The 25145-nt window shown below is 46.4% G+C and overlaps 1 protein-coding gene across 3 annotated transcripts in view; it reads left to right on the top strand.

Moving 5' to 3' along the window:
• The window catches only part of ADCK1 (aarF domain containing kinase 1), an 81089-nt gene that overhangs the window by 22043 nt on the left and 33901 nt on the right, over positions 1 to 25145 (top strand). For all 3 annotated transcript variants that reach the window (XM_086461961.1, XM_086461959.1, XM_086461960.1), the window contains exon 4: positions 10165 to 10368. In XM_086461961.1, coding sequence (XP_086318087.1) covers positions 10165 to 10368 — 204 coding nt within the window. The remainder of the gene's footprint in view (positions 1 to 10164; positions 10369 to 25145) is intronic.

Raw genomic sequence — 25145 nt, 5'->3', positions numbered from 1 at the left:
CTTCCCTGCACACCCACACTAGGAGAGCAGACTGTGTGAAGCTACCCTGTCTTGACCCTGAGCTGCTGAACTAAATGAGACTTAGCTGAGATTTCTTCATCTTTCCTTTGGTGCTTGGGCTATCCGTCCTGATAAACCTCACCTTTCAGTGTGTCTTTCAGTATATCTTCTGTCTTGTCAGTGCTTCCTGTGGAGTCCATGGCTTTTCCAGCTCCATTTTATTGCAGGATGGGGTGTGGGAGCTAAGGGAAGAGGCTGTCAGATGTCCATCCTCTTCCCTGTTGCTAGGATCCTTCACTTTGCTTTGAAGGCCGGGAATATTCAGCATTGAACAGATTCCCTTGATAATCATTTCGTCGCATCTTCCACCTCTTCACTAGCCCTGGTAACACGCTGTATGTTTCCCTTCCCGTTTATAGTGTCTGACCTCTTGAGTAGTTGGAAAATGTTACCAGGTCAGCCTTCTTGACACCATCTCGTTTTATTATTGAGGACAAATCATGAAACGCTTTCTCTTTTATACTATACCGGTTGATCTGTCTTGCAGTGGCTCCTGATGTACTCTTTCTTGTTTGTTTTGCTCTCTGTGTCTGGGACTTCAGACCTTTTTTTAAGTGAAGAGACCATCTCTACATCCCACTCCCCAGTGTGAAGCCTCCCCATACATAGCCATAACTGTATGAGCTTCAGTGAGAGCTAATTCTTGCTGTGGCCTTGTTTGAACTCTTCCACCCACCCTCCCCATGGCCCAGGACCAGCCCTCACTTCCCACTTCCCAAGCTACTGCCTTCCCAGGGTCTTCTTACATGGACATAGCTGTCTGGGGAGTGTTCTTCCTTCAGGTCATTTTTGCTGCACAGCATCATCTCTTGCTGTTCAGTCAATAGTCTACAGTTTCTGTAGGGTGTGTCAGCAGCTCCTGTTTTAGGAAACACTCCTGAGTGTGACACACATCTTGGTTGATCTTGTTCCTTATAGCAGCTGAAAATTGCAAATAAAACAAGGCTTAATAGGACTGATCGCTGGGAGCCCCCCACTACAGCTAAACACAAGGCCATATAAGATGGTGTCTTTACAGCCCTTAGCTTGTTTTCACTGCCATTCCACATGAGCTGAATTAATTTTGTTAGCAAGATTTTGAGAGATGCTGTGTCAAATTTATTATCATTTCACCTGGCTCTGTAACAGGAGCTGCAGGCGCTGTGATCAATGGATTGAGACACATGCCTAATTTCGCCGTGACTTCTGTAGATGTCTCTCTGCCTTTTGCAGCTACGCTGTTGAATTGCTTCCTATCCTCCACGGGTGCTCTGCTACGAAGCACAGGACAGATCTCTTTGTATACCAACCCTATCAGGACGACAACAAGGCACTGAGGGCACTTTTGGGGAACTGCTGACTTTGCAGGTATTACACATCTGCATATACATAGGTCTGGTCCTTCCGTCTCATGCAAAACTGATCTGATCTTATCCTCCTGTGTAAGTACCATTTGTGTAAGTGTATGTGCTCCAAAAGAGAGCCCTTGTGAAGGACCTGTTGTATGGTCACAGGGTAAAACAACTTCAAGAGCAGAACACTCTTCACTGAAGGTGATGTCTGTGGGTGTAAAGGACTCAGCTTGACTCTCAGATTCCTGTTTCAGTGGTTTGATCTGGAACTGTTAGTGGGAGAGAATGAACAGGTAATGCCATAGCCATAGAAGTGCTACCTCCCAGTTATGTTAGTGTGTTATTTTCCCCTCGTCTCTGACCATTCCTTCCCTCTGCTCCTTGTTCTCCCTGCTCAGGAGACTTAGACAGAATAGTGCATTATATCACAGAGGTGTCTAGAGGGGAAACAGCTGCTCCTTTCTGATTTTTCTCCTGAACTGCCCCACAGATAACTAATTGCAGCTCAGTTGCTTCTATTAGCTATTTACCTAAAATTGAGCTGGCTAATGAAAATGTTTCTAATTAATACAAGGCAGATTAAAACTCATTACAGCAAGGTCGTCAGTAATGAGAGATAATCAGAGCACAAATGACCGAGCTTGGAGCAAAACGAAGATGGAACACGAGCAGGAGATCTGTGCTGGTTGTGCATGCACCAGCCAGCAAGGGCAGGGTTCAGCAAGGTGACTGCTGGTGCTCTGTGCTGCAGTCAAACAACGCTGCTTCCTCCTCTCCAGAGCAGCTTGGGAAGTGACTGGCTGAAGAGATGGACCTCAGCCTAGTGTAAATATTTCCTGAACTAAGCGGCATATCAGACTAGCAGTTTGTTGCTATGCCACCCCTTAGTCACCTGTACAGATTTTTAGGAACCATGTTGTGAATCAGGGTATTAGCAGGAAGAATGTGGGAGTATGTGTAGCATAGGTGGGAGGTCAATGTCTGTGTGTGCTTGTGTGTGGAAATTCAGAGTCCTGATGGCTCAGACGGCAGGAGCCTGCATGTCTGTTCAGTGTGAAATGGACTGGCCTCGGTTTGGAAAAGTCCCTTGTGATCTCCAGGGGAGTTTTGCACAAATCATGAAACGTGTTTGCTTTAATTTCAGCTGCCTTTATCACTGGTGATACAAGGTCCCAGCACCAACACCAGATTTCAGCTGTCTGTTGCATGCTTTCTGTGTATATCCTTCCATTTGTACCAAGTTCACTGGCTATCCTGCTAGTGGTGTGACTTGTTCCTGTGTTTGTGAAACTGAGAAACTAAGAAATTATTGCTTTAGTCTAGGGGATCTTCTCTGTCTTTTATCCTTTGCAAGCTATAAAGCTCTCTTTCTCACTTCCTGGCTGTCTCACGGGCAACCAACTGTTGTGCCAGAATTTCTGAAGGATCTTGATCTCTGCTGGGACTATTTTGAGCTTTGGAAGTCAAAACTGAGAATGAAGGGGATGCCTTTTTAACCAGAGTTTGCATCAAGGGGAACTAACTAAAAAGTGTAAGTCTGAAGAGGTAGCAAAGTACCAGCCTGAGTGGGAACATATGGAATGCTGTACTCTCATATAGGCAGGCAGAGACCCATAGGTAAATCTTGAAGAATGCTACACATAACCTACACAGATAATGAATTATTAGATAGTAGGGTAGATTGCATCAGGAGTTATTCCAGTTCTGAAGATGTGGACCTGTTTGTGATCAGCAGTATTACCAGTCAGTATTGGTATAAGGAAGCATTTGAATGGGAAATATCTGGTGTGCCTAGGAACGAACTTTTGTAAAAGGTGGGCAGGCAAATTAGCAGAAAAAGGAGGCAGTAACAATTCCATTTAGAGCTGTGTGTCTCCCTGCTGCATCCCTGCTGTTGGTCAGTTTAAGTACCAAGCTGACAGTGTTAGTGAAGGCTATAGTAGTTTATATTAACTGTGTGCTTATTGAGATTTGTTGAAAGAGGAGATAACAGCCCCTTAGACACAACTACACTGTCATTGCAATGGGTTCTAGATTTTCTATTGCTGTTTTTAAAGCACCCGAGTCCCCTATTCACTTCACCAGTAGTTGTACCCCCGCTAAACATTTTCACAAATCTTTTGGCATGGCACTTGATTTCAGTCTCTCACCGTGTTAAATTGAGGTGCCACAAAGCTGATTAAGGGGGTGGAACATCTCCCTTAGGATGAAAGGCTGAGGGAGCTGGGTCTCTTTAGCTTGGAGAAGAGGAGACTGAGGGGGGACCTCATCAATGTTTATAAATATGTAAAGGGCGAGTGTCAGGAGGATGGAGCCGGGCTCTTCTCGGTGATGGCCAATGACAGGACAAGGGGCAGTGGGTGCAAGCTGGAGCACAGGAGGTTCCACAGTAACATAACGAAAAACTTTTTCACTGTGGGGGTTACAGAGCACTGGAACAGGCTGCCCAGAGAGGTTGTAGAGTCTCCTTCTCTGGAGACATTCAAAACCCGCCTGGATGCGTTCCTGTGTGATCTACTCTAGAGGGCCCTGCTCAGGCAGGTGGGTCGGACTAGATGATCTTTTGAGGTCCCTTCCAACCCCTAACGTTCTGTGATTCTGTGGTTCTGTGAGGTGGACATCTTTTCATTCCTCTCTGTTTGTGCTGTCCTGGGTCAGCTAAAGTTGTTCTGTAGTTTTAAGTCATGTGCATGTGGCCCTGTCACTCTCAGGGGTGGAAGAGAAAAGTACTGTGGCCACATTCCTTTCCTATCTTCTCTGACATGTGTCTTCTCCCTCCCTGACTTAGCGTGTTTTGGGGATACCCACTACAGAGGTGTGATGACATCCTCTCTTCCTTCTGTGTGTAGCCAAGGGACAGCCTGGCTCTTCCTGTCCAGTCTCCTGCTACTGCGGGTATTCCTGGAAGAGCTGTCTTGTCCAGGAGGGCTGACAGCATGTGTGCCTGGGATGCTCCCACACGCTGTGTGCCTCAAGATACTTTCCAGCATCCTGAGGGCTTAATGTGAAAGACCATAAGCAGCAGTTCTACTGTGCCATGGGAAGAAAGCAAGAGTCCGTCACCAATGTCCCAGGTCCTTTCAATGGCAGGTAATTTAGTAAATACAGAAGATCCTTGGAAGCAGGTTGAACCCCAGCAGAAGGGGTGACTGATTTAAGCAGAATGTGGGAGCTGGATACACCAAATAGATTCTTTAAAGGTTTTAATAATGCTGGGAGCATCAGTGCACCCTGTTTGCATTCTGTCTCTCACTGTGGACAATCAATAGGGTAATTTTTGTCTTGATGCCTTGAGCAAGAGTGTTTAAAGCTCTTTAGACATTTTATTACATATAATGTTCTTATGAGTCTGTAAAATGGGGGATAGCGATCCTGAGTTTTGTAAAAGCACTTTTAGAGATGAAAAGCTCCATATAAAATCAGGTATGGTTGCTTTATCATAAATGTCTAAAGCCTTTCTGAATTCCATTAAGCTCTTGGCTTCTCTGTCCTCTGACAGTGAGTGCCACTGGTTAATACTGAACTGTGCAAAATGGGATGTAAAAAAACCTTTTAAAAGGTTATGGCTTTGTGGAATGCCCTATTATTTGCTGTTTTGTGACAACTGGAAATAGGAATGGGAGATTTTCTTATTTCATATAACTCTTCTCTCTAATCTAAACAGTCTCCTAACATTTCAGATCTCTTTTTTTGTAACTCTCTTCAAGTCCATGATAATTTTTTCCCTGTCCTTCTCTGTCCTCTTCTTTTTCTTCTGTACCTCTTTTTGTGATGTGATACCCAGAATCCAAGGTGAGGTTGTGCTTTCAATTTATACAATGGCATTTTGATGTTTTAGAAGTTTTTCTCTTTTCCTTTCTTAACACCATCAAACAGCTTATTTGGGTTTTCCTGACCCGCACTGTGCGTTGAGCAGGTGCCTTCACTGAGCTGTCCCCAGCAATGTGATGCAAGTGTTGGGTGGCTACAGTTAATTTAGAGCCCATCAGTGTGTGCGGGCAAGATAAATTGCACCTTCCAATATGTGTAACCTTGCAGCCATCTATGCTGAGGGTGATCGGCCAGTCTATTGATTGTTCACCTGTCTTTGGTGTAGGGACTTGGCAGGGCTTATTTTTCCATAGTGGTGAATAGTTTCTGTGGCATCTCATGGAATGTTTGTCGCTGCACCATTCTCTCCTTTGCCAGATCACTAGCAAGGAAATTAAACCTTGATGTAAGAATTGGTGTAAGAGGACAAACTGCTGTTTGTTTTTGACAGTGATGCAGGTCAACCCATTTATAGTAGAGAGCCCCTTCTGCCTCGTGGGCGCTACCTGGACCTGTCTCCCTTTTCATCACATTTCTCACTGTTTCCAGTGCTAGTTCAGCCTCACTGGAAGTAACAACATTGCAGGTGCTAACATAGACAGGGCTTCTGCAGTATCACCTCATCTAAAAGAGCTCAGAGCAGGTTAAAATGAAGCTGTGGTAAAAACATCACTAAATGTTGCAGCCTTGTCCTAACTAGAGAGTCCCCCACTGCTGCTGTTTGTAGTACTGGGTTTGGTGTTGCAGAGAGGGAATTCTAAACTGGGAATGGACTAAATGAGCAAGTGATATTCTTGCATCTTGTCCAATAATTACTCAGTTTTCTTTTCACTCTTTCTCAGGGAATTTATTGAAAGCCTCTTGAAAGTCCCAATAAATCTCTCCCTTTTCTCTTCTATTGACCGTTGCATTAACATGCTCAGAGTATTTTAGTGAACTGGTGAAGAATGATTTTTTTTTTTTTCCTCTCAAAATCCCTGTTGGCTTTTTTCAGTCATATCACATTTAGCTAGATGATTTTTAATACTCTCTATAATTATTGACTCAACTAATTTAGTTGATACAGAATAAAAGCTTGCAGGACTATAATTTTCCAGATTACTCTGGATTTTTCTTAAAAACAGGGCAACATTTGTTCCCCTTCAGTCTTCTGGAAGCTAACAGCTTTTATATGCGATCCCCTTTTTATTATGATTATTAGCATCTCAGCTACTTTTTGAATTAATCTTTAATTTTTATATGATTGAAGTTTTCAAGGTATTTTCTGGAGACATCTTTCTCATACTGTCTTGGAGAGTGTATCTCCATTGTAAGCAGTGATGGGCAGGTTTCTTCTCAGCGTGCTGCTCCACGCAGGGAATTGCCTGCAGCAGGAGAAGGCACCTCCTTTCCCTTGCTCGAGTTTGGAGTAGGTGGGATGCCAGCAGGCACCACGTGGCGTGGAGCTGTTCCTGCTCACCTATGCAAGAGTGCTCTCCGGTGTGGAGGTGAGAGGAGGAGCAGCCCTTCTAGCCCTGTCCTCTGGGCGAAATCTAACCTAATGTCCTTTGTGAGATGCCTGTGTTCGCAGTGTTACTGGAGGCAGCACTCATCACCAGGAATTTCTGGTGACTTGTTTATGTCTTTGACTAATTGCATTTCAAATTTTCTCTCTGCATTCCTAATCCTCATTTCACGTTTTGCCAGCTATGAGTATGCCCTTCAGGGTTGGAATGACTTTTCTGAAGGATTTTTCGTATGAGGAATGGCTTCCACCACTTACCTTACTGTCTTTAGTGGCCTTTCTGAGGCTTTTTGTCACCTGGTCTGTCTCCAGATACCAGATACTCAAGTTTTCACCGTTATATTTTAACTTTGGTATTTATTTTCTTCTAAATTATTTCCTTTATTTTTAAGACCAGATTATCATCTGCTGATTTGTGGCACCTGCATGTCTGATGCTCTGAAGAGCATTACTTTGCCAAGGTCTCTGTGAGTAAAGGCTCCTTCAGAAGCATCAAAATGACTTCAGAGGCCAGATCTGCTTGTACATCAAGGGTAAATTAAAAAATGTGCCTTTGCATCTCTGCTTGCTGAGTATGTTCTTCATCCCAGAGGTGCCTCCTCTCCATACCTGACTTGATACTTTCACTATGGCCCATATGGAGCAATTTTAATCATCAGTGTTAATCCCAGTCTGCCCAGGGTTTACGTAAACCACATGAGTCTGATAGCCATGCTGTGGGCCAATGGAGAATTTGTCCTGCTGAAATCTGGGGAAGGGGTTTGAGACAGAAAGAGATGCCCATGTGGACTGAGGAAATAACTATATACACACTTGGACAGCATTTGTAATCTCAAGTGCTTCCCAAGGGAGGCTTATTCTGGGTAATCCTTGATACATGAAATGCTTCCTTTCTCTGCAGTGTGCTCCTAGGCATGATGCATACAAGCGGGTCTGTGTCTAACTAGTTGTTGTTCCCAGCTCTTTTCCCTGATAAGAAGAGTCTTCAAGATGTTGCTTGTGCAACAAAGAACGGTATCTTGTGAGATTTCTCAGAGAAAAGGTCTGAGTCATTCTAAGGGTTTCCATTTACCCTGCAGTTTTTTTGAGGTAGGACAGAATCATGGGTCAACAGTATCGGACACAGTAGTAGGAATGTGGTGCTGTTACTTTGCCTATGAATAGGAGAAGGTCATCTATCAGAGAAACAAATGCTGCATCTGGACTGTGACCTAGCTTGTGGAGATCCAAGCAATTAATAGATAGCATTGTGAACATTTTTCTGCTAAAAATGCTGACCTGGTTGATAAGAAAAGAGGCCTTGGAAGCTGCATTCACAGTCCTGCTTCATTCTCACTGTACTTCTGCCTGTAATGCAGACTGGAGTTCCATGAAATGTAGGGCTACAGATAGATTTCCTTCTTCTGAGACATGTTGCCTAGTCTTCTGTTTCTCTAGCAGGGGCAGGAGCTGGCATTCCCTGGTCCAGCCAGCCAGCCAGTGCAGCTGTCTCTTAGCTTTATCCAAGCCGCTTGTGAGAGCATAATGGAAGATGCTGTCCATGGGGGTTTTGTTCTGTTTTGTTCCTGGAGCCCTCTGTAAGGATGCTCTTGTCTCTCTTGGCCAGGACTGCTGTGTCCATGAAGCCAACTGGGTTCTCTACAGGGTGGATAAGTTTGAGAGGGCCCAAATTTCCTTTCTCCTTGTGCTAGAGGAGAGAGGCTATTTCTGCCGCCTCCTCAGCAGTGACTGAGATGAAGACACACCCTGCATCCAAGTGTCTCTACAACCAGTTGCATTTTCAGCTATGTGTTTTCCATCCTGTTTTTTCCATCTCCCTTGGCGATCCGTGTGGGAGCAGGTAAGGTGCTTTGGAGCCAGCACCTCTACCCAGAGCTGGCTGCCTGGCCTCACTCCCAGCACTGTGCTACATCCTCAGGTTGCTGCTGCTCTGCCCTGAGCCATGCCGTAGCCTATGTATTTGCGAGTGCTTTTGAGCACGCAGCGTGCAGGGGGAAGCTCGTTTGTGGGTGAGTTAGGCTTGCCCGTGCGCACTGACCTAGGGAAGCGTGTGTGTGTGTGCATCAAGCTGTCAAGACTCACAGGCTGAGTGTGAGACTTGCACATTAGGCTTTCTCCTCACACTCCCCTAGGCTTGTGTTTCCTGCACTTGCAGCTCAGCACCCAGTTTGTCCCCTGACACGTTCCCAAATGTGAGACACTCACCCTGTTCCATCATGTGACATGGCACTGCCTTGCACGGAGGGCAAAGATCTCCACTAAATGGGGTGGGTGGGTGAGTGTGGCATTCATACATGTTTGTGGTGGTGTTCCTTTCTGCCACGTACTTTGAGGCTTTTGGTGGAGTCCCTCACCACGGGATCTTGGGCAGATGCAGTCTGCAGACACAGGATTTGACTTCAATGACTTCTAACACAGAAGCCGGAGGAATTAGGAGCCTCCACCCAGATAGGTGTCAGGCATTAACAGAAGATGGGCGTGGAGTTATTTTTTGTAATTGATTTGCTTAAATTTTTAATGTATCAGGGTAAACTTATCTGAAGTTTATTAAAGAATATTGAGTATAGCTGTGTCCTTGGCAGGAGGCTTTTCTAGTGAGAGTAATAAAGGCAGAATAAATCATTGTCACTGAAGGATGTGGTGGCTGGTCTGTTGTTAAAAGGCAAGATAAACTTCAGGAGCTGAAATCCAGACCAGGCAAGTGGTTGGTGAGGGGTTTTGTATTTTGGTGGCTGCATTTTGGCCAATGTGAGCAAAGCTGGCAAGTCTTCTAATTCTTATTTTCTAAAACCACTGTTAATGCAGACTTCATTGGCAATGTAAGCAGACCTGGATGGACTGGAGGGATGTTATTTCCCCTTGTGGTGTGTCAGAGTGAGCTGAGGAGGATGAAGGAATGCCCTCATACTGTCCTCCTCTGCCAAATAGACATCTGTAGTTTTGATTTTTAACAGATTCTTCTTCCAAGTTCCTGAAAGTTTCTGGGATGGTATATGTGGTTTTCTTCTCACTTTAATTCATTGCACTCACACTAAGAGTCTAACAGACATGGTTGTGGTCCTGACTTTTGTCTGTTGAAAAGGGGTTCCCAAACTGTGCATCATAGTGGTCGATCACAGTGACAAACCAATACTGCCCCATGGCTAGACACCTTACTCTCTGCAAAGATGTAGCCCTGGACAGAGCCAAAAACTAATGTATTGTCACTGATCGTCATGCCTGTGCAAACAAGTATCAATGCTCCTTATACTCTGGAGCATCTTGTTCTGGTTTGGTTCAGCCCCTCTAAATCAAGCTATAGTCCTAATACTTAGCTGACACATTAGATGATGATGCCTAAAATCAAGAAAGGAAATCCCTGGTCTTTTTAAATACTGGACAAAAAAAAAGGTGTGTATGTGGGTGTGTGCATGTAGCAGATAGCAAAAGGACTTGGCTGATGTTCTGGTCTCTCCGCAGGTACACCTGCGCTCTGCTGAGCGCCTCCGGGAGCTGTGCTGCGCCAACCGAGGCACCTTCATCAAGGTGGGACAGCACCTGGGAGCGCTTGACTACCTGCTGCCTGAGGAGTACACCCGCACCCTCAAGGTGCTGCACAGCCAGGCTCCACAGAGCACCAGGCAGGAGATTGAGCAAGTTATCCGTGAGGATCTGGGCAAAGAGGTAGGGGCAGGCATAGCCTGTTGGCTTCTCAGGCCTCAGCAAGCCCATGGCATCTAGAGGAAGGAAAACAGGAGTAAGGAGGTCCCTGCTGGTTCTCAGTTGCAAGAGATACCGAGAGGAGATATCTCCTGTTTGTCCCTGAGAGTATGCCATGTGAATTTTCCCTGTCCATTGGTGGGCATTATTGATAAGCTTAGGAAAGGAGAAGATAACAGAGGATTAAGGGTGTGAAAGCTGCCAGGTGGAAATGGCAGGACTCAGCAGAGCAGCATACCGCAGAGGTTATGCCAAGACTAACAGGGTTGCTGGAGGTCAGCTTGGAGGGCTTTGTGCCACACTTGAGGGGTGGGAGCCGGAGGTATTGATGTTCAGGACAAAGGTGTATTAGCAGAGCTCAGTGAAGGACAACTGCTCCCACCTGGCTGCACTAGACCAATTCTAGCTAGCACTGACAGCACTTTACTTTCTCGAGCCCCTAATTAACCCCCAAAGAAAATAATAGCATAAATCACTTTTGGTGCTTACAGTCAGGTAACGCAGCAGCCCAAGAGTCTGTGTCACCACTAACACACAGCAGGCCACAGCACTGAGATCAGAGGTAGGTGCCTGTGTTCATTAGATATAAGGGAAGTAACCACAGTATTTAGAGAGGGTCTTCTGCTACTTTGTGTCTTCCCCCTTACAAGAAGAGGTCCCCTCACACTCCAGCCCAGGTTGAGGAGGGGCATTTCAAGGATCACAACTGACATGGTAAGAGGGAGGCAGGAGGCAACAGTATGCAAAGGCAACGGTAGAGAAGGCGCGTGTGAGGGGAAGAAACAGGAGATTGAAGAAGGGAAACATCTGTTGTTGCTCATATGAAGAGATTTGTGGGGGTGTTTTGGGTTGTTCTGGGCTCTCTGGCTGTGTGGTAAGGAGGTATGGGGGGAACATGAGGGGGTAAGTGAAGTATTTGCCCCTAGTGTTTATATTATGGACAGATTTGGATGGGGTGGGTCAGCCTATGTGTGGTTTAAGGGTCTAGATATTGTCTAGTCAGGAATGACAATTAATATTTCCCTACAGTTTAATGGCAGGGTTAATGTCAGTCCCTGGTGTGCAAGATGCTCCTTTTCTCAGCACTACATCCTTGTAGCGTGGCTGGTACCAGCTGTGTTTCATAGCTCAGTGGATAGATAGAACAGGGCAGGCTGGCTGCTCCCTGCAGACCCCCTGCTGCTCCATGGGCCTCCATCTGGCAATCTCCTCTCTGCAGGAGCCACAGAAAGCTACCCCACGGTTAGCCCCCACTAAATTACCACAGCAGCCACCTCTGGCTCAGTTTGTGTGGCATCTCTCAGAGGCTGAGGCAGGTGCTTGGAGGTGGGCTGGGCCCTTTTCTCTCAAGTGAGTGTTCAGCTGCCTCTGATATGCTCTGGTTTCTTTCAGCTTTTTGGGAGCTAGACAAACCCTCCATGCCTCATTGATTCCCAGCGAGGCAGCTCGAATCCAGTCACCACAGCAGCCTTCCCTCTTAGCATTCACCTCACCCACATGGGCAGTGCTGGGCAATATTTAATTTTAAAGAGACAGAGGGAGAAAAAAAAAGTAGAAATGGGAAGAAAGGGATAGAGAGGAAATGCTAATGAGAGGAAGAGAGCACTGGTAAAAGAGAGAAATTAAGAGAATGGCATGTATAAAAATAAAGAAGCTGGTGAAACTAGACAGTATTAAAAGCTGAGGTAAATGCCCATGTCCATTAGTTACAAGGTACCAAATCAAGGTATTTAAAAACAAAAAGGAATTGGGGAACCTAATGCACCCAAGTTGTCTCTGCTGGAGCCTCGGGGATTTAATAGTGTTACTTCAGGAACAAATTTAATTCCAGTGTAGCTACATTCTCAGTGCATTTTAAATGCGATGTACCTAGCCGAAATATAGATGGTAGAAGGGAAAGGTGGAGTGTCAGGGTAGAGGAGAGTGCAAAGAGGGATCCTGAAACCTTCCCCCTTGGGGCCAGCATCACACCTGGGAACTTGCAGATGAATTCAAATAGAAGATGACAGTGAGGGAGCTTTCCTAGGGTGCCTAGACCTAACCCTGCTGTTCTCAAATTCAGTGGTAAGACTTCCAGTTTCCCCTGTCAGGCGCAAGAGCAGGCTTCTGAGATGAATCTCAAGTGTAGGCAAGAAGTAATTACATACAGTTTGGATCACTGCAGAACAAATGGGAAAAACAGCAACTGGAAACACAGAGATACCTAGGGAGGAATGTGACAAGCTGACAAATTAGGCAAGAGCTTGCAAAAGGGCATGAAGATCAAAAAAAGCCAATTTTGTGTATAGAAGCATTGTATCTTCAGTTGATTAGAAATAGTCTGTCTTCTGATGTGACCTACTCCTGAGAGTCTTATCAGAGGCTTGGGTGTTTGACAAATGGAGTGGTTTTATGGGAAAACTGGCTTAAATGGAGACCATGCCAATGGGACTGATCTTTGAGCAAAGACAGAGGGCTAGTGAGGAAGGTTTAAAGCAGTTCAACACGGCTCTGTTGTCACCACGCAGACTTGCGTGAAACTCTGCTAATGGAGGATCTTCCGTTCTAGGCCAGCATCGTGGCTGGAGACTGGGAGCTGCAGCATGTATCTCTGCTGCATGAGCTAATGGGCTGATTTAAAGGCAAATGGCATGTGTGCTGATCTGACACAGAAGGAAAAGCATCATATATGCTGACTAGTGGGTTGCCCTGTCAAACCCTGTTTTAAGTCTACGGGGAATCTGTGTGCCAATCAGGGATCATTGGGATAAAAATAATCAGTATTGAGAAGCTGTTATCTTTCTAATCTCAGCCGTGGTGGTTTAGCTAAGTGATGGTGGGGGGCGATCATTCTGTTGCATGTTGTAAGCAAGAGGTTGAGGTGAGCCATGGGATTTTCAGGGCAGCATGAGTAGTAGCAGCGCGAGAGGCTGCACAAAGAAATCTTTACAGTGGCTCTTGGAAACGATCACCAGCAAGATCATAGAGTAAGAGTCTTTTGGGAAGACAGCGGAGATACCGCAGGTTGGGTTTGTTCTGTGTGTATTCCTTGGAGCAGTTGGGAAAAGCTATGTGCATAAGAATGGGTGATGAGCTATGATTGAAAGAGTCTCTCCTACCTCTGTGTTCATCTTCCTTGCTTGAACAAGGTTCTGAAAGTGAAAGGGTGTCAAGCGTGGAAAATGAAAGCAAAATGAATATGTTCACAATTGTAATTTTCTCTGCAGAGCTATTAATGACACAGGGAAGGATAACTGGTTCAGCTAAGCTCTCTAACTCAACAAAGTGCATGCAGAGCAGAGCCAGGCAACTTCTGGTGAAATGTGGACACCAGACATTTAGGGAGAAAGACTGATGAGGGGCTCTGGAAGACAAATCTTTCAGAGTGGCTGCACCTTAAAAGCGTAAAATTGCTGTGCTTAGAAACTAGAAATGCTGGAAGAAATGTTTTGCCAGCACTGGGATTAGGGGCATTTCCTCCCTCTGACAGGTCTGTTGGAAGGGACTGGCTTGTGGCTGTAGGATACTGGGATGCTGGGGAGGTGATGCCAGTTTGGTCCCAGAGCAGAGATGCAGAACCTAGGGCACCTCTGAGTTTGGCCAAGCCAGTTCCACCTGACAGCCCTTCGGTGTCTGTTGGAAAAGCTTCCTGTAGGTCTTTCTGTATGGGATTTCCATGGACAGTGTGTTCAGAGGAGCTAATCACTCGTTGCTAAGACTGATGGGACTATTGTGAAACTCTCCCCTTGCAAAAGTACATCTGCTTCTGTCTGCTCTGATCTAGGCCATTCCAGAGCATCCCTCCTCGTAGGATTGAGTGGCTGCAGAATGACTTGGCAGCTTTTACAACCCTGCTCTTCCAAATATCTTTGGTGACTTTCTGTTGTCTTGCTCCAGTACTGTCCAGTGCAGTCCCTAACTTGGCTCTGTGGGTCTCGCTTCTCTGCTGCTGTGCGATAACGAGTTTAGATACTGTGACAACTCCTTGCTTCAATGTGTGCTCCTGTCTATGCCAACACACCCTTTTACCTCTTTCTAGTCCTAAAATACCTCCTAGTTTGCAGTCATATTACGCATCCCAGTAGGCCGCAGCACAGCACTGCCCACTCAGCGCCACTATAGTACAGTGTGTACAGCAAGATGTCACTTTCCAGACGCCATTGCTCATCAGCTTCCAGCCCATCCTCGCACATCGGCATTTTGTAATCAACTTTCTGACCTTTTCCCCAAGACTCCTTATTCTCCCTCTCAGTGTGTTTGTGTGCTCTGTACCCTACCCAGGCTTTAGCTCATGTTGGTGGTAATTTTTCTTGGTGGCAGACACCACTATCCTTTCAGAAATATCCCAGTTCCTCCACCTATGATGCTTTCTGGCAGGTTCCCGTCAGGTTGGTTCTCTGGTCCCTGCTCCTGTGTCTGGTCTGGGATTGCGTGGTTGGGGTTAGGGCAAGATAAAGTTAGCATCCTCATGAGGCCAATGTGGTCCCAGGTAGGGTCTTTCCCATGCTGGTGGGGCGCCTGTGCAATGCAGCTGCCCAAGTGCTCTGTGTACAGGCTTCACCTTTGCCCAGGGGGTGAGGGGCTGGTGTAGGGTACAGGGCTGGCCTTGCCTGCCATGGGAGTGAGGGTCTCTCCTTCCTCCTTGCCCCTTGACTTATCCTCGCATCTCTGGCCTCTTGCTAGCAGTTGTTGAAGCTGTCACAGAGATATGCTACAAAGTGAGGGATCTCAAGAAATCCTAACCCCAGGTATCCACATCTACATACATACATGGTGAGTTTGCTGCGCTCCAGGAAGGCTGAGAGGCAAAACAGGCTCCATGGGGAGAACACATCAGTGATTGAACATGTTGGTTCCAGTGCTTGCTTCGTTCAAAGCTGAGAGAAAGGGCTGGGGAGCACCCAGAGGTCAAGGCTTCGTCTCTGCTGAAGCCGAAACATATAAAGGGCTTAAATAGATGGAAAGGCAGTCATTTGGAAGGATGTCAGTCTAGCTCTGCTTTGTGGGAGTGCAGGTAATGGGAAGTAGTTTCTAATTGCTTGATTAGCCAGCACCTCCAAGGAGACCATCCTTTTCATCCACAGTTAATTGTGGCTTTTACCTGTTTTTCAAGGATTATTTTGCCATTTGCAAGAAGCCTCCTGCAGCCATACAGTAATGGAGCTTGCTCGTTGAGCAGGGCAGGATATGTCAATGGTTTGACTGTGATTTGTAAGCAAAGCACATGTGGAAGAGAACCTCCTGTGCTGTGGTTTGTGAAGCAGCGTTTTCACAGTGACGTTTGGAGGACCTAGCCTTAGGTTGAAGGGCTTTTCTCTCCTTGGATTCCTACCATTGTACCTGGCATGGCACCAGTGCTGTGCAATAAGAAAACAGGTACTTCTCATCTGAGAAGTCATTGTCACTGCAGCAAAACTGTGGCTAAGAAGGATACCGCCCTTTTTCCCCCTACTTTAAATTCCTTCCAGGGTTCCCAGAGTGTTTTCTAGGTTGGGTACATGAGCATTATTCACCACCTGTTGAACAGTACCCGTATGCACCTCGGAGCATGGTCACTGCAACGATGTGCAGCAATGCCATGTGGCCGTTTGATGGGGAGGGACAAAAATCACATGCCTATGCCAACATGCCATGGGAAAGATTTAGAATGAGACTGCAGCAAGGTGCTAATCCCCACAGCAAGAGACTTCCCTGCCCTCAAACTGTTGGAGTATGAGAAAAGACGGAGGGAATAGAAGAGACTCCTCTTTTAACTCCTATTTCTGTACACGTTCTTGGTACAGCATGGCAGCCTTTGCTGTGCCAGTGACAGGGAGAAGGATGAACGGATTCCCTTCCTTCTGGAGCTGTTGATTAGCATTTTAAGCTCTGGCGAGACATATGCTTACTTCTGATTTGCAGAACTGCTGAAGCAGTGCTCAGCCCTGTGGGAGAGTAGCTAGACCTTCAATAGGCTGTTGGGTATTACGCTGCGTGTCCTACAGCATCCAAGTTGTTCCCAAGGGAATATGAGCCACTTTTTGTAGCTTGCTCCATATGTTACCCAAGAGAAGATTCATTTACCCTGCTAGATTGCAAGGTCTTCAGATGTTCATGATGCTGCAGATCCTGTTATGGCCCCAGAAAGCCTCTTCCCAGGCTGTCAGTGTTGTCTAACCCATCCAGGACACCAGGGCATGTACCTGCTTCCTCCGGTGTTGCACAGCCTTGTGGTTGAGTGTTCTGCCCAAAAGCACTGATGTGTGGCACAGTCAGTGCATGGTTGCTCTCATGGTTGCCAGGGGCTGTGGGACTGATGCTGAATGGCTCTGCTGAACACCTAGGTTTCCCATAGCTTGTGACCCTGGTTCTGTGCTTAAGTACCCCGTTCCACCAATGCTGTACTGGGGTGCTCTGTGAAGTTGGCCCTCACGTACATCACTAACAGACACAGGGAAACAAGATTTAGGTCAGCAAGAGCCTCTTCCTCCTGCTATGGGTGTTATGTCCATCACAGGAAATCTCCTCTTCCTGCATGATGTTACCCACCCTCCATTACCCACCAGAGTGGAGGCTGGGCTGTGGTGGCCATTACTCTGACAGTGTGAGGGGCTGGGAAGTGGGATGGGAGGCTTTGGCCCTTCTCACACCCCTCTGAGCCTCTCTCGGCAGGCCTGTCAGGGCTTCCAAGCAGCCGTCAATAAAAACCACGTTTGTATTAAAACTGTAATGAGGAATAAAAAAACTTCACATTTTTTTCAATAACTCGGGATATAAAAAAGAGATTTTTATCAATTATGAAAAGGATTTTGGTCATAAAAAGGTAATTTAAAGAGTCTGAGATGGATGGCGAATAGCATTAATGTCACCCAGAACAAATGGGCCCACATTACTCAACTGAAAGGCAGGAGTGGCTGCTGCTGCAGCCTCCGCTGTGCTGTCCCTGCCCTGACTCTGGTAAGAGGCCCCAGTCACTGGCAGATCTCAGTATGGCTGCTTCTACACCGAGCCCTCGTGCAGGCAGTAGCTGCCCGGCACTGCTGCTCCACTGCCCAGGGCAGATGGGCAAAGCAAAGCGGGAGCTTTGTGTGGCTCAGGTGGTGCACCTTGCTTTGTTCCTTGCGTCCCTGCTTACTCCATTTGCAAGCTCCAGTATTGCTGACCCTTAGTGCCCTACGAAGGGCAACCTGGTGTCCTTATTGCTAGGGGAGATTTGGGACAGGGTACTCCCTCCTTCCGTGGGTTTTCTCTCCACTCACAGCTTCTGGAAGAGGATCTGTCTGGGTCCTGCTCATGGCAGCCTCTTCCTGGGTGCTCTAAGCCCCATTGCCTAAGAGAGGGAAGGTTTTGTGTATAGATTAGAGGATAATCTCCTTCAAGTTAGTAAGATTTATGATACAGGAGGTTGGACAGTGGATTTTCTGAAGGATTGTTTTGGAGGGCCTTCTGCAAGGAAGTGAAAGATTTGAGATCAGAAAATGCAATGGGGAATGGCTTGGTAAGGAGTGGTTCTGATCTGCATGCTTAGTGACATTTTTTGCTTTAATTTACAGTTCTTTAGGTGCCTAGGGGTTAGTGTATGACATACCTGCATGGAATTTGTTGGCTCACAGTGTCTTGTGTGCAGATGGTAAGCTCTCTTCAGTATGGTTTTCTCAGAGTTTTGATGACCCCCAAAGTGTTGCTCTGATGCAAATAAATCTTGGTTGGCAATGCACACCATAGCTGTGTTGGGCTGTGTTCAGTGTCCATGTCCTGCGGAGGCGGTGGATGTGCTGCACAGCAGTGCTCTGGCCATTGGCAGAAACTACCTCTCAGCTAACCCTTCCAGTTCCAGTCAATCACTGGAAATCACTATCTGTAACTGGGATTGATAGTCCTTATGTGGCCTTCTTGCATATGAAGGCTTTCTTTTCTCAAACATGGTATGTGTCTCATTTGCTCAGCATTCTCTATGCGTCTATGACACAGCAGGATCTGGGCAGGGGCAGAAACACGGGCTGCCATGTGGAGGGACTGACTTCTGATTCAAAGCCTGCTGCTGATATATTCAGAAATATTCTTACTTGATGCTCTGATCTAGACATGGGCTGGGTTTAGTGTGCCTGGTTTTTCTTTGAGGGAGCTGAGAATCCTGTCATTTGCCTGCCCACTCATCTTTTAACATCCTACTTGATTCTGCCTGGTTAGCATCTCCTGTTTTCTTTCAGAGTTTTACATCTGCCCAGTTACTTGGCTCTTGACCCGTCGGGAACGTGGAGACATGATGCAGTGAGTCTGGCGACTTCTGGCAATAGGTTATTTGCAGATGAAACAAATGATGTAAGATGAAATAAGGAGTTACAGGGTCTGACCTTGACATATCTGCATTTTCCTAACACACAGCGTAGACAGATAGCATTTTTATAATTTTTAAGATGTACAGTGATTTAATAAACTCTGTTTTATGGCATACCTGGGATCTGTCTGAGAGACAGCTCCTGATTCCATGGAAGGATGCTGAGCTATGGAAAGCACTTCAACCCTGCCTGCAGGTTTTCCTCCCGGTGAAAAAGCTTCTATGAGTGAGAACATTGGGCATGCTCCTCATGGGAAGCCTCACACCCCACATGCTTTTGTGTTTAAAGCAAAAATCGGTGTCTCAGGGGTCTCAAAGGTCTTTCTACTGTCAGTGAGCGAAGTGTGTCAGTCCTTAGCAGGCAGGCCAGCCTGAGAGAGAGGAAGTTTTCTCGTGTTCTCTTTGGAAATCAAGTTATGTTTGTGAACATTAAGCACATTTTGCACTTATTTTCTGTGAGCTTTGCAGTGCTTTGGTTTTACAGGACGCATGGTTCAGAGCCAAACCTCTAAAGCTGTGACAACTGAAGCAATAAACTCACATGACCTATTGCTTGTGCCAGGAGAGCTCAGCTGAAGCAAACCCATGAGTTTCTGCCTTACAAAGCTCACGTAACCACTCCATCTCAAACTGGCAAGTTCTTGGAAGAGGCTGTTCAGCACCAACCCTTCCAAATTTCAAATGATCAGTAGAAAATATACATTAGTTGGCTCATTTCAGATAATGAATGAAACCGAGGTGGTATCAGTTGTGAGTGGAGAACAAAGCTAATTTTGCCAAACACCTTGTTGGATGTAACTGATTGGTTCAGGTCTATTAACTGTTATTCCCATTTATCAAGAAAGCCTAGAAGGAGGCTAGAGCAATTAAAATCACCAGGGCTTGTTAAGAGGGATTATACTAAAGAAATCTCTTCATGTAACTTTTGCTGCCTTGTCCTTTGTCAACCGCTGGTGTCTTTGCCCTGGATGCCAAGAAGTGTAAGTCCACACCTCCTGTCCCAGGCTGTCTTTTGTCCTTTGGCCCGTAACCTAACCTTTTTCTTTATTTTTTTTTTTCTTTTTGTTTGAAAGAGCTGTGAGGCTGGCTCTTAATGGGATATCCTGTCAAAGGCCTTTGCCAATCCCCTGCAATCATCAGGATGAGCTCAGGAGTTGCACGTTGGCTGCTCCAAGCTAAACATTTGAGACACTGGGTGGTTCTCGGTGTGTGAGCAGGGAGGAAGGGAGGGCTATGGACTGTGCTGGTTCTGTGGGCCTCATCTCTCCACTGACTACACAGCCATAGCACACTGATGACAGTGTGTTGGGTTGAGCATCTCCAGTGACTTAATGTCCTGTAGCCAATGAAGGAGGAGGTGCAGCCTGACCAGTAGCAGGCTCTGGGCTACTCTCTTCTGGCTTTGCTCTCCATGGAGCATGTCTGGAATGGATCTCGGCTTTTGGCCCTTCTTTGGCGAGGTGGCACTCCAGGTTATGATGAGGTGTTTTTTGAGATTCACGCCCCTGCTTACATTAGATAGAATCTACCAAACTGTTTTACCTCATCCACAGGAGCCCAATGATTTTGAGCCATAGGAAACAGAGCTAGATACCTGTCAGCGTTTAGAGGCTCCCTGTCCTGTTCCTATTCCAGAGGCTGACTCTGTTGCTCCATCTGGTTTTGAGCTGCATCAGCCCTAGGGATTCTGGCTGTAGAATAGTGGGTTGCTGGATTGCTCAGAAATGCATGTGAATTAATAAAAATTAACCCCCTATCTTTGTTTCCTTAGCCCCCTTTTCTCCTTGTACCAACCTCTAGCAGTACACCCTGGGGATGCCAAAGGAGAACTTATGTTCAAGGTGGAGGACAAACAAGCTGTTTCTCACTGCACCCTAGACTGGCAGCCCTTCCCTTGGCAATGCTTATCACCCTGCAGTGGCAGCAGCAATGCTAGGCCTGTAAGTGTAGTTGATTTATGTTAACTGTTGAAACGATAATGTTTAATCTGTAAAGTGCTAATCTATTTTTTATGTTGATTATGAATAGGCCAGCTGTGCCTACTTTCCTATTCATAGAGTTTAGTGAACAAGCCCATTTCACAGGCTGGGTTTGGAGGGTGATTTACATGAGAGCAGACACTGCTTTAGGGAGAGTAAATCAGCAGAGTTACACCAGTGAACCAGGACCTGGCAGCCCAACAAGAAGATCTGGGGGCAAGGGAAGAAACATGGGAGGAAGAGGAGGAAGAGACAGATAATAAATAAACTGTGGAAGGAGCAGATGTATCAGAGCAGAGACCTGAAAAGTAGGGGAAATATGGGCAGGATGAGAAAGGAGAGGTTGATATTCAGAGGAGAAATTGACTAGAAAGAAGCCAGGAAATGTTGTGGCTGGTTTAGCGTAGGACTTTCAGTGCAGAGGGCTCTGGGTTCCAGGGTTTGTATGACTGGTCATTAGGGAATGCACAGAACCCCTTCCCCAGCATGGTGCTGTTGGCAGAGTTGGTTGTGGATTTAATTTACTGTGCAGTTGTCTCTCTCGAATGATATTTCTGGATCTCTGTACATTTTTTCTGGGTAGGCTGCAAAGGATACGAACTCCAGGGGCCCATCCAGACCTCTTCATAAGTTATTCTGCCCTGACTTCACTTTAGTCCCTGCACCTTGTTCTCTGTGGTATGGACTGCTGTACAGCTGTATGTCTTGCATTGACTGGCTTGCCAGGTGTGCTGGTGTTTCAGTATCCCATCAAGGCACAGTTGGCACCAGTAACTTATGAGCTTTACATCTTCAGCAGGGCTTTATTACCTTTTTATCATGTTTCTTCTAATGTAGTGACCTCATTATATCCCTTTTCTTGATAAAAATTCAATTCAGGCAGAGCTGCCCATACCTACCAGGCTACATGTACTTCCACATCCACCTCAGATCCTCACTCCTACTTCCTTGTCCTATTACTCTGGGGCAATGCCGTACTTCAATAAAACTTATCACACTTGCATTGATGTAATTATGACTGAAGCCTGAGGAAGGGATGTGGCTGGGCAATATCTGGCTGGGACTGGGCTTTGACCTCTGCTTATTTTCATTGTATTGTGCCTCTGTCCACCCTGGTGACAGGCAGCTGGATTGTGCAATGCTGATTCTGTCATTCCTGCTCCTTGTCCCGGGCCTAGAAACACTTTTCCCTCATACCTTTCTGAGGAGACACATAAAAGCATTCTGCATAGTACTCATGGGAGTATGCCTCTCTCTCTCCCCATTTTAGAAGCTGGAGTAGAAGGCTCTGTCAGTGTAGCAGATACTCACGCACATGTACCCTCACATACATGTACCCTGCAACACAGCGCTCCACTCCCCCTGCACACCCTGCCTCTGCCCATGCGCGCACACCCCCCCCGCCCCGTCCTGACCCTATTCTTCACTTGCCTCTCTGTGGATGGAGGGTTTTGCCTCCTGTTCCCCACGCAAGATGCACACACAAATGCACTACCCCATGCCTCCTCCTTAACTCTCTGCGCAAGCCCTAGCACAGCTTTGCCTGACGATCAGGATACTTGTAGCCCACTGCTTCCAAGCATATACTCCCAGACTTCCCCTCACCACTCTGTATAGTCACATAAACTTGCCCATAGACATTTCTCCCTCCACCCCCTTCTCTCATTCACTTCTCAAAGCCTGCAGGCTTTCAAAGCTGAATCAGAGGCATTTCAGATGAGGCACAGGTGATGTGTGTTCCCGAAGGTCCCTATATATCCTCAGGCTCTGGCAGCTGGTTATTTCTCACAGGATTGCTGCTCTTGTGTAGGCTTACTGCTGACAGGGCCCTTGGGGCATCTCTGCAGTCCTCGGCAAAGCCTTCCCCTGCCTGGCTGTGACTAATGTGAGCCTGTTTGTTGTGGGTCCATTGACCCTTTCCTACTCAGGTTTCAGCCAGTGCATGGCAGGGATGTGTTTATGCCTGGAGTCAAAATGGTCTTGGAAACTCGTTTGCTTCTGGGTGCTTTCTTAAATCTTACCTTCTTGCTTAATGTGCCAACTGTCCCTGTCTCTGTGGCATGTTGGGAGACGTTTCATCTTGATAGAAGAAAGAAATTTTTTGCATTGAGAACTATCAGTCACAACAACAACCTCCCCAGGGATGTAGTAGATTCCCAATCACTGGAGGTTTTCAAGATGTGATAATCTCATCTAGGCTCCCTTTCCCATGAAGCGTTGGACCAGATCATCTTTTGAGGTCCCTTCCAACCTGGGCTGTACTGTGATTTGATGATTCTTTCCAAATGTGCTGTCTTTGCAGCAGGCTGCTGGCATCTTTAGGGGTGATATGTCATTTGGGAATATGTCTGTGGGAATTTGATCAAGGGGTTCTGGGTATGTTGGGGACCCTTATGTGTCTTGCTATATGTCTGGCTCAAGAGAAATGGGAACTTTGCAGGGGGACAGGGGGAGAACAGTTGGATTGTTGTTACCTGTCGCTTGTGAGCATTAGTACTTGTATGGTTTAGTACTAGATTCAGACCTGGCCTGGAAATGAGATCTGGAGGGAGGTCAGTGTTGATGCCAAGGCCAAGGCTGCGGGCATACTTGGCAGAAGGTTGGTGACATTGTCTGTTGTGATGAGAAAGGAGACAGGAGGGATGGTTTGAGTGAGAAGATTAGGATCTGTGCTTTAGCTTTATTGAATGTGAACAGAGAGATGACTGCCTGAAAGAAGATGTCTAAGAGACAAGCTGAAATTGTAGTTTGGCTAGAAGCAGGCTGATCTTCCTACAGAGGGAGAACTACGAGTCACCAGAAAGGAGGTGGGAATTTTATGTGAGCTATTATCCAGATGCAGTGGTGGGGGTAAGGGCTGTGAGCAGAGCTTTGTGGAACATCTCTAGAAAGCTGGGAAAGCGATAAGGAAGCTGCTCAGACTCTGCTTACAGAGTCATTAGAAGAGCAGAAGGTTGAGGAAACTGGTTCCTTCCTTAGGAACTACAGGGATGTTCCTGCTATGTTAGCACTTTCAGCTCTATTGCTTGGGAGCTGAATCGCTGCAGAGAACACAGTAAGCCTCAAAGATCTCAATAGAAAGGTGCCACTGTTGCTCCTCCTGAACCATGGAATAAGAGTCCCTTTGGGCAGATGGAATGAAAAAGGAAGTTTACTGGCAGCAGAGAGTTGTCTTCTGCTCTGCTCTCACTGCATACTGGTATAACAAGTGAGAGCCTCCTTTTTTAGCAGGGGGAGAAAGAGAAAGAAAGAGAGAGTGCTTTCAATTAAAACACAAAAAATGGCTGGGAGTGGAGAAGTGTGCTCTTGAAGGACTGTGATTCCAATCTGTCCGGATGATTGACAAGTGTGGCTCCATCCTCACAGACAGGAGAGATGCAGGTGAAGTAATATTTCTCCAAAAAGACACAGAGAAAAGAGTGGATTTAATGAACATTGTTCAAGTCAGTGACAGCCCAAAATGAAAGAGCAAATTAAGATAAAGGGAAGCATTTGTATGTGCAAGGGGAGGGTGGGCAACATGGGGCAGGTTGGAGCATCTGACCCATAGCCTGTGCTATTGGAAGGAATAAGTAGCTCACAAGTCACTACTTTCTTTTTCGGCACAATGGGACGGAAGGAAGTGAACAGGAATATATATGTATATACACCCACCTCAGCTTTACTCTGCTTTGCTCTCTGCATTTTGCAGACTACCTCCAGGGATGGTAACTCCACCATATCCCTGGGCAGCCTGTTCCAATGCTTGACCACTCTTTCAGTAAAGAAAGTTTTCCTAATACTGATCTAAACCTCTCCTGATGCCACTTGAGGTCATTTCCTCTTGTCCTATCGCTAGTTACTTGAGAGAAGAGACTGATACCCACCTCACTACAACCTTCGTTCATTCAGGTAGATGTAGAGAGCGATAAGGTCTCCCGTCAGCCTCCTCTTCTCCAGGCTAAACAGCCCCAGTTCCCTCAGCCTCTCCTCATTAAGACTTGTTCTCCAGACCCTTCACCAGCTTCTTTGCCCAACCTTAATGATTCTATGATTCTGTGACCATAAGATGATTATATCATGCAAAACAGAGTGCACAGTGATACTGTTTAGTGTGCACTTTGGGAGATTATTGTTTTCCACCTTCTCTCACCACATAAGAATAGTTACTGTTAGACTCTGGCTTGAGGCTCTGGATCAGGAAATGGTGCTGTTGGAGGCCAGTCACAGACCGACTGGGTTGTGGAAGTGGTTTAGGATAGCAGGAGGGTGACTAGCTGCACAAGATGTTAATTCTGAGGTGGAAAGAAGTGGGATGTTGAACAAGCCAGAGCATTGTGCTGATTAGCTGCATCGGAAACAGGAAATGAAGATTTTCCCAATGGCCACATCAGGGTTAGAGGGACTGGTACTTTGTTATCCCTCCGGGGGCTCCTGAGGATGTTCTTGATTTCAGTGGTGCAGCGTTCTTCCAGCTTGCAGCTTCT

Source organism: Leptosomus discolor, chromosome 3 (genome assembly GCF_034619465.1).
Source record: "Leptosomus discolor isolate bLepDis1 chromosome 3, bLepDis1.hap2, whole genome shotgun sequence".
Lineage (NCBI taxonomy): Eukaryota > Metazoa > Chordata > Aves > Leptosomiformes > Leptosomidae > Leptosomus > Leptosomus discolor.
The sequence above is the reverse complement of the archived record's forward strand: the minus strand, read 5'-3'. Positions and strand labels throughout refer to the sequence as shown.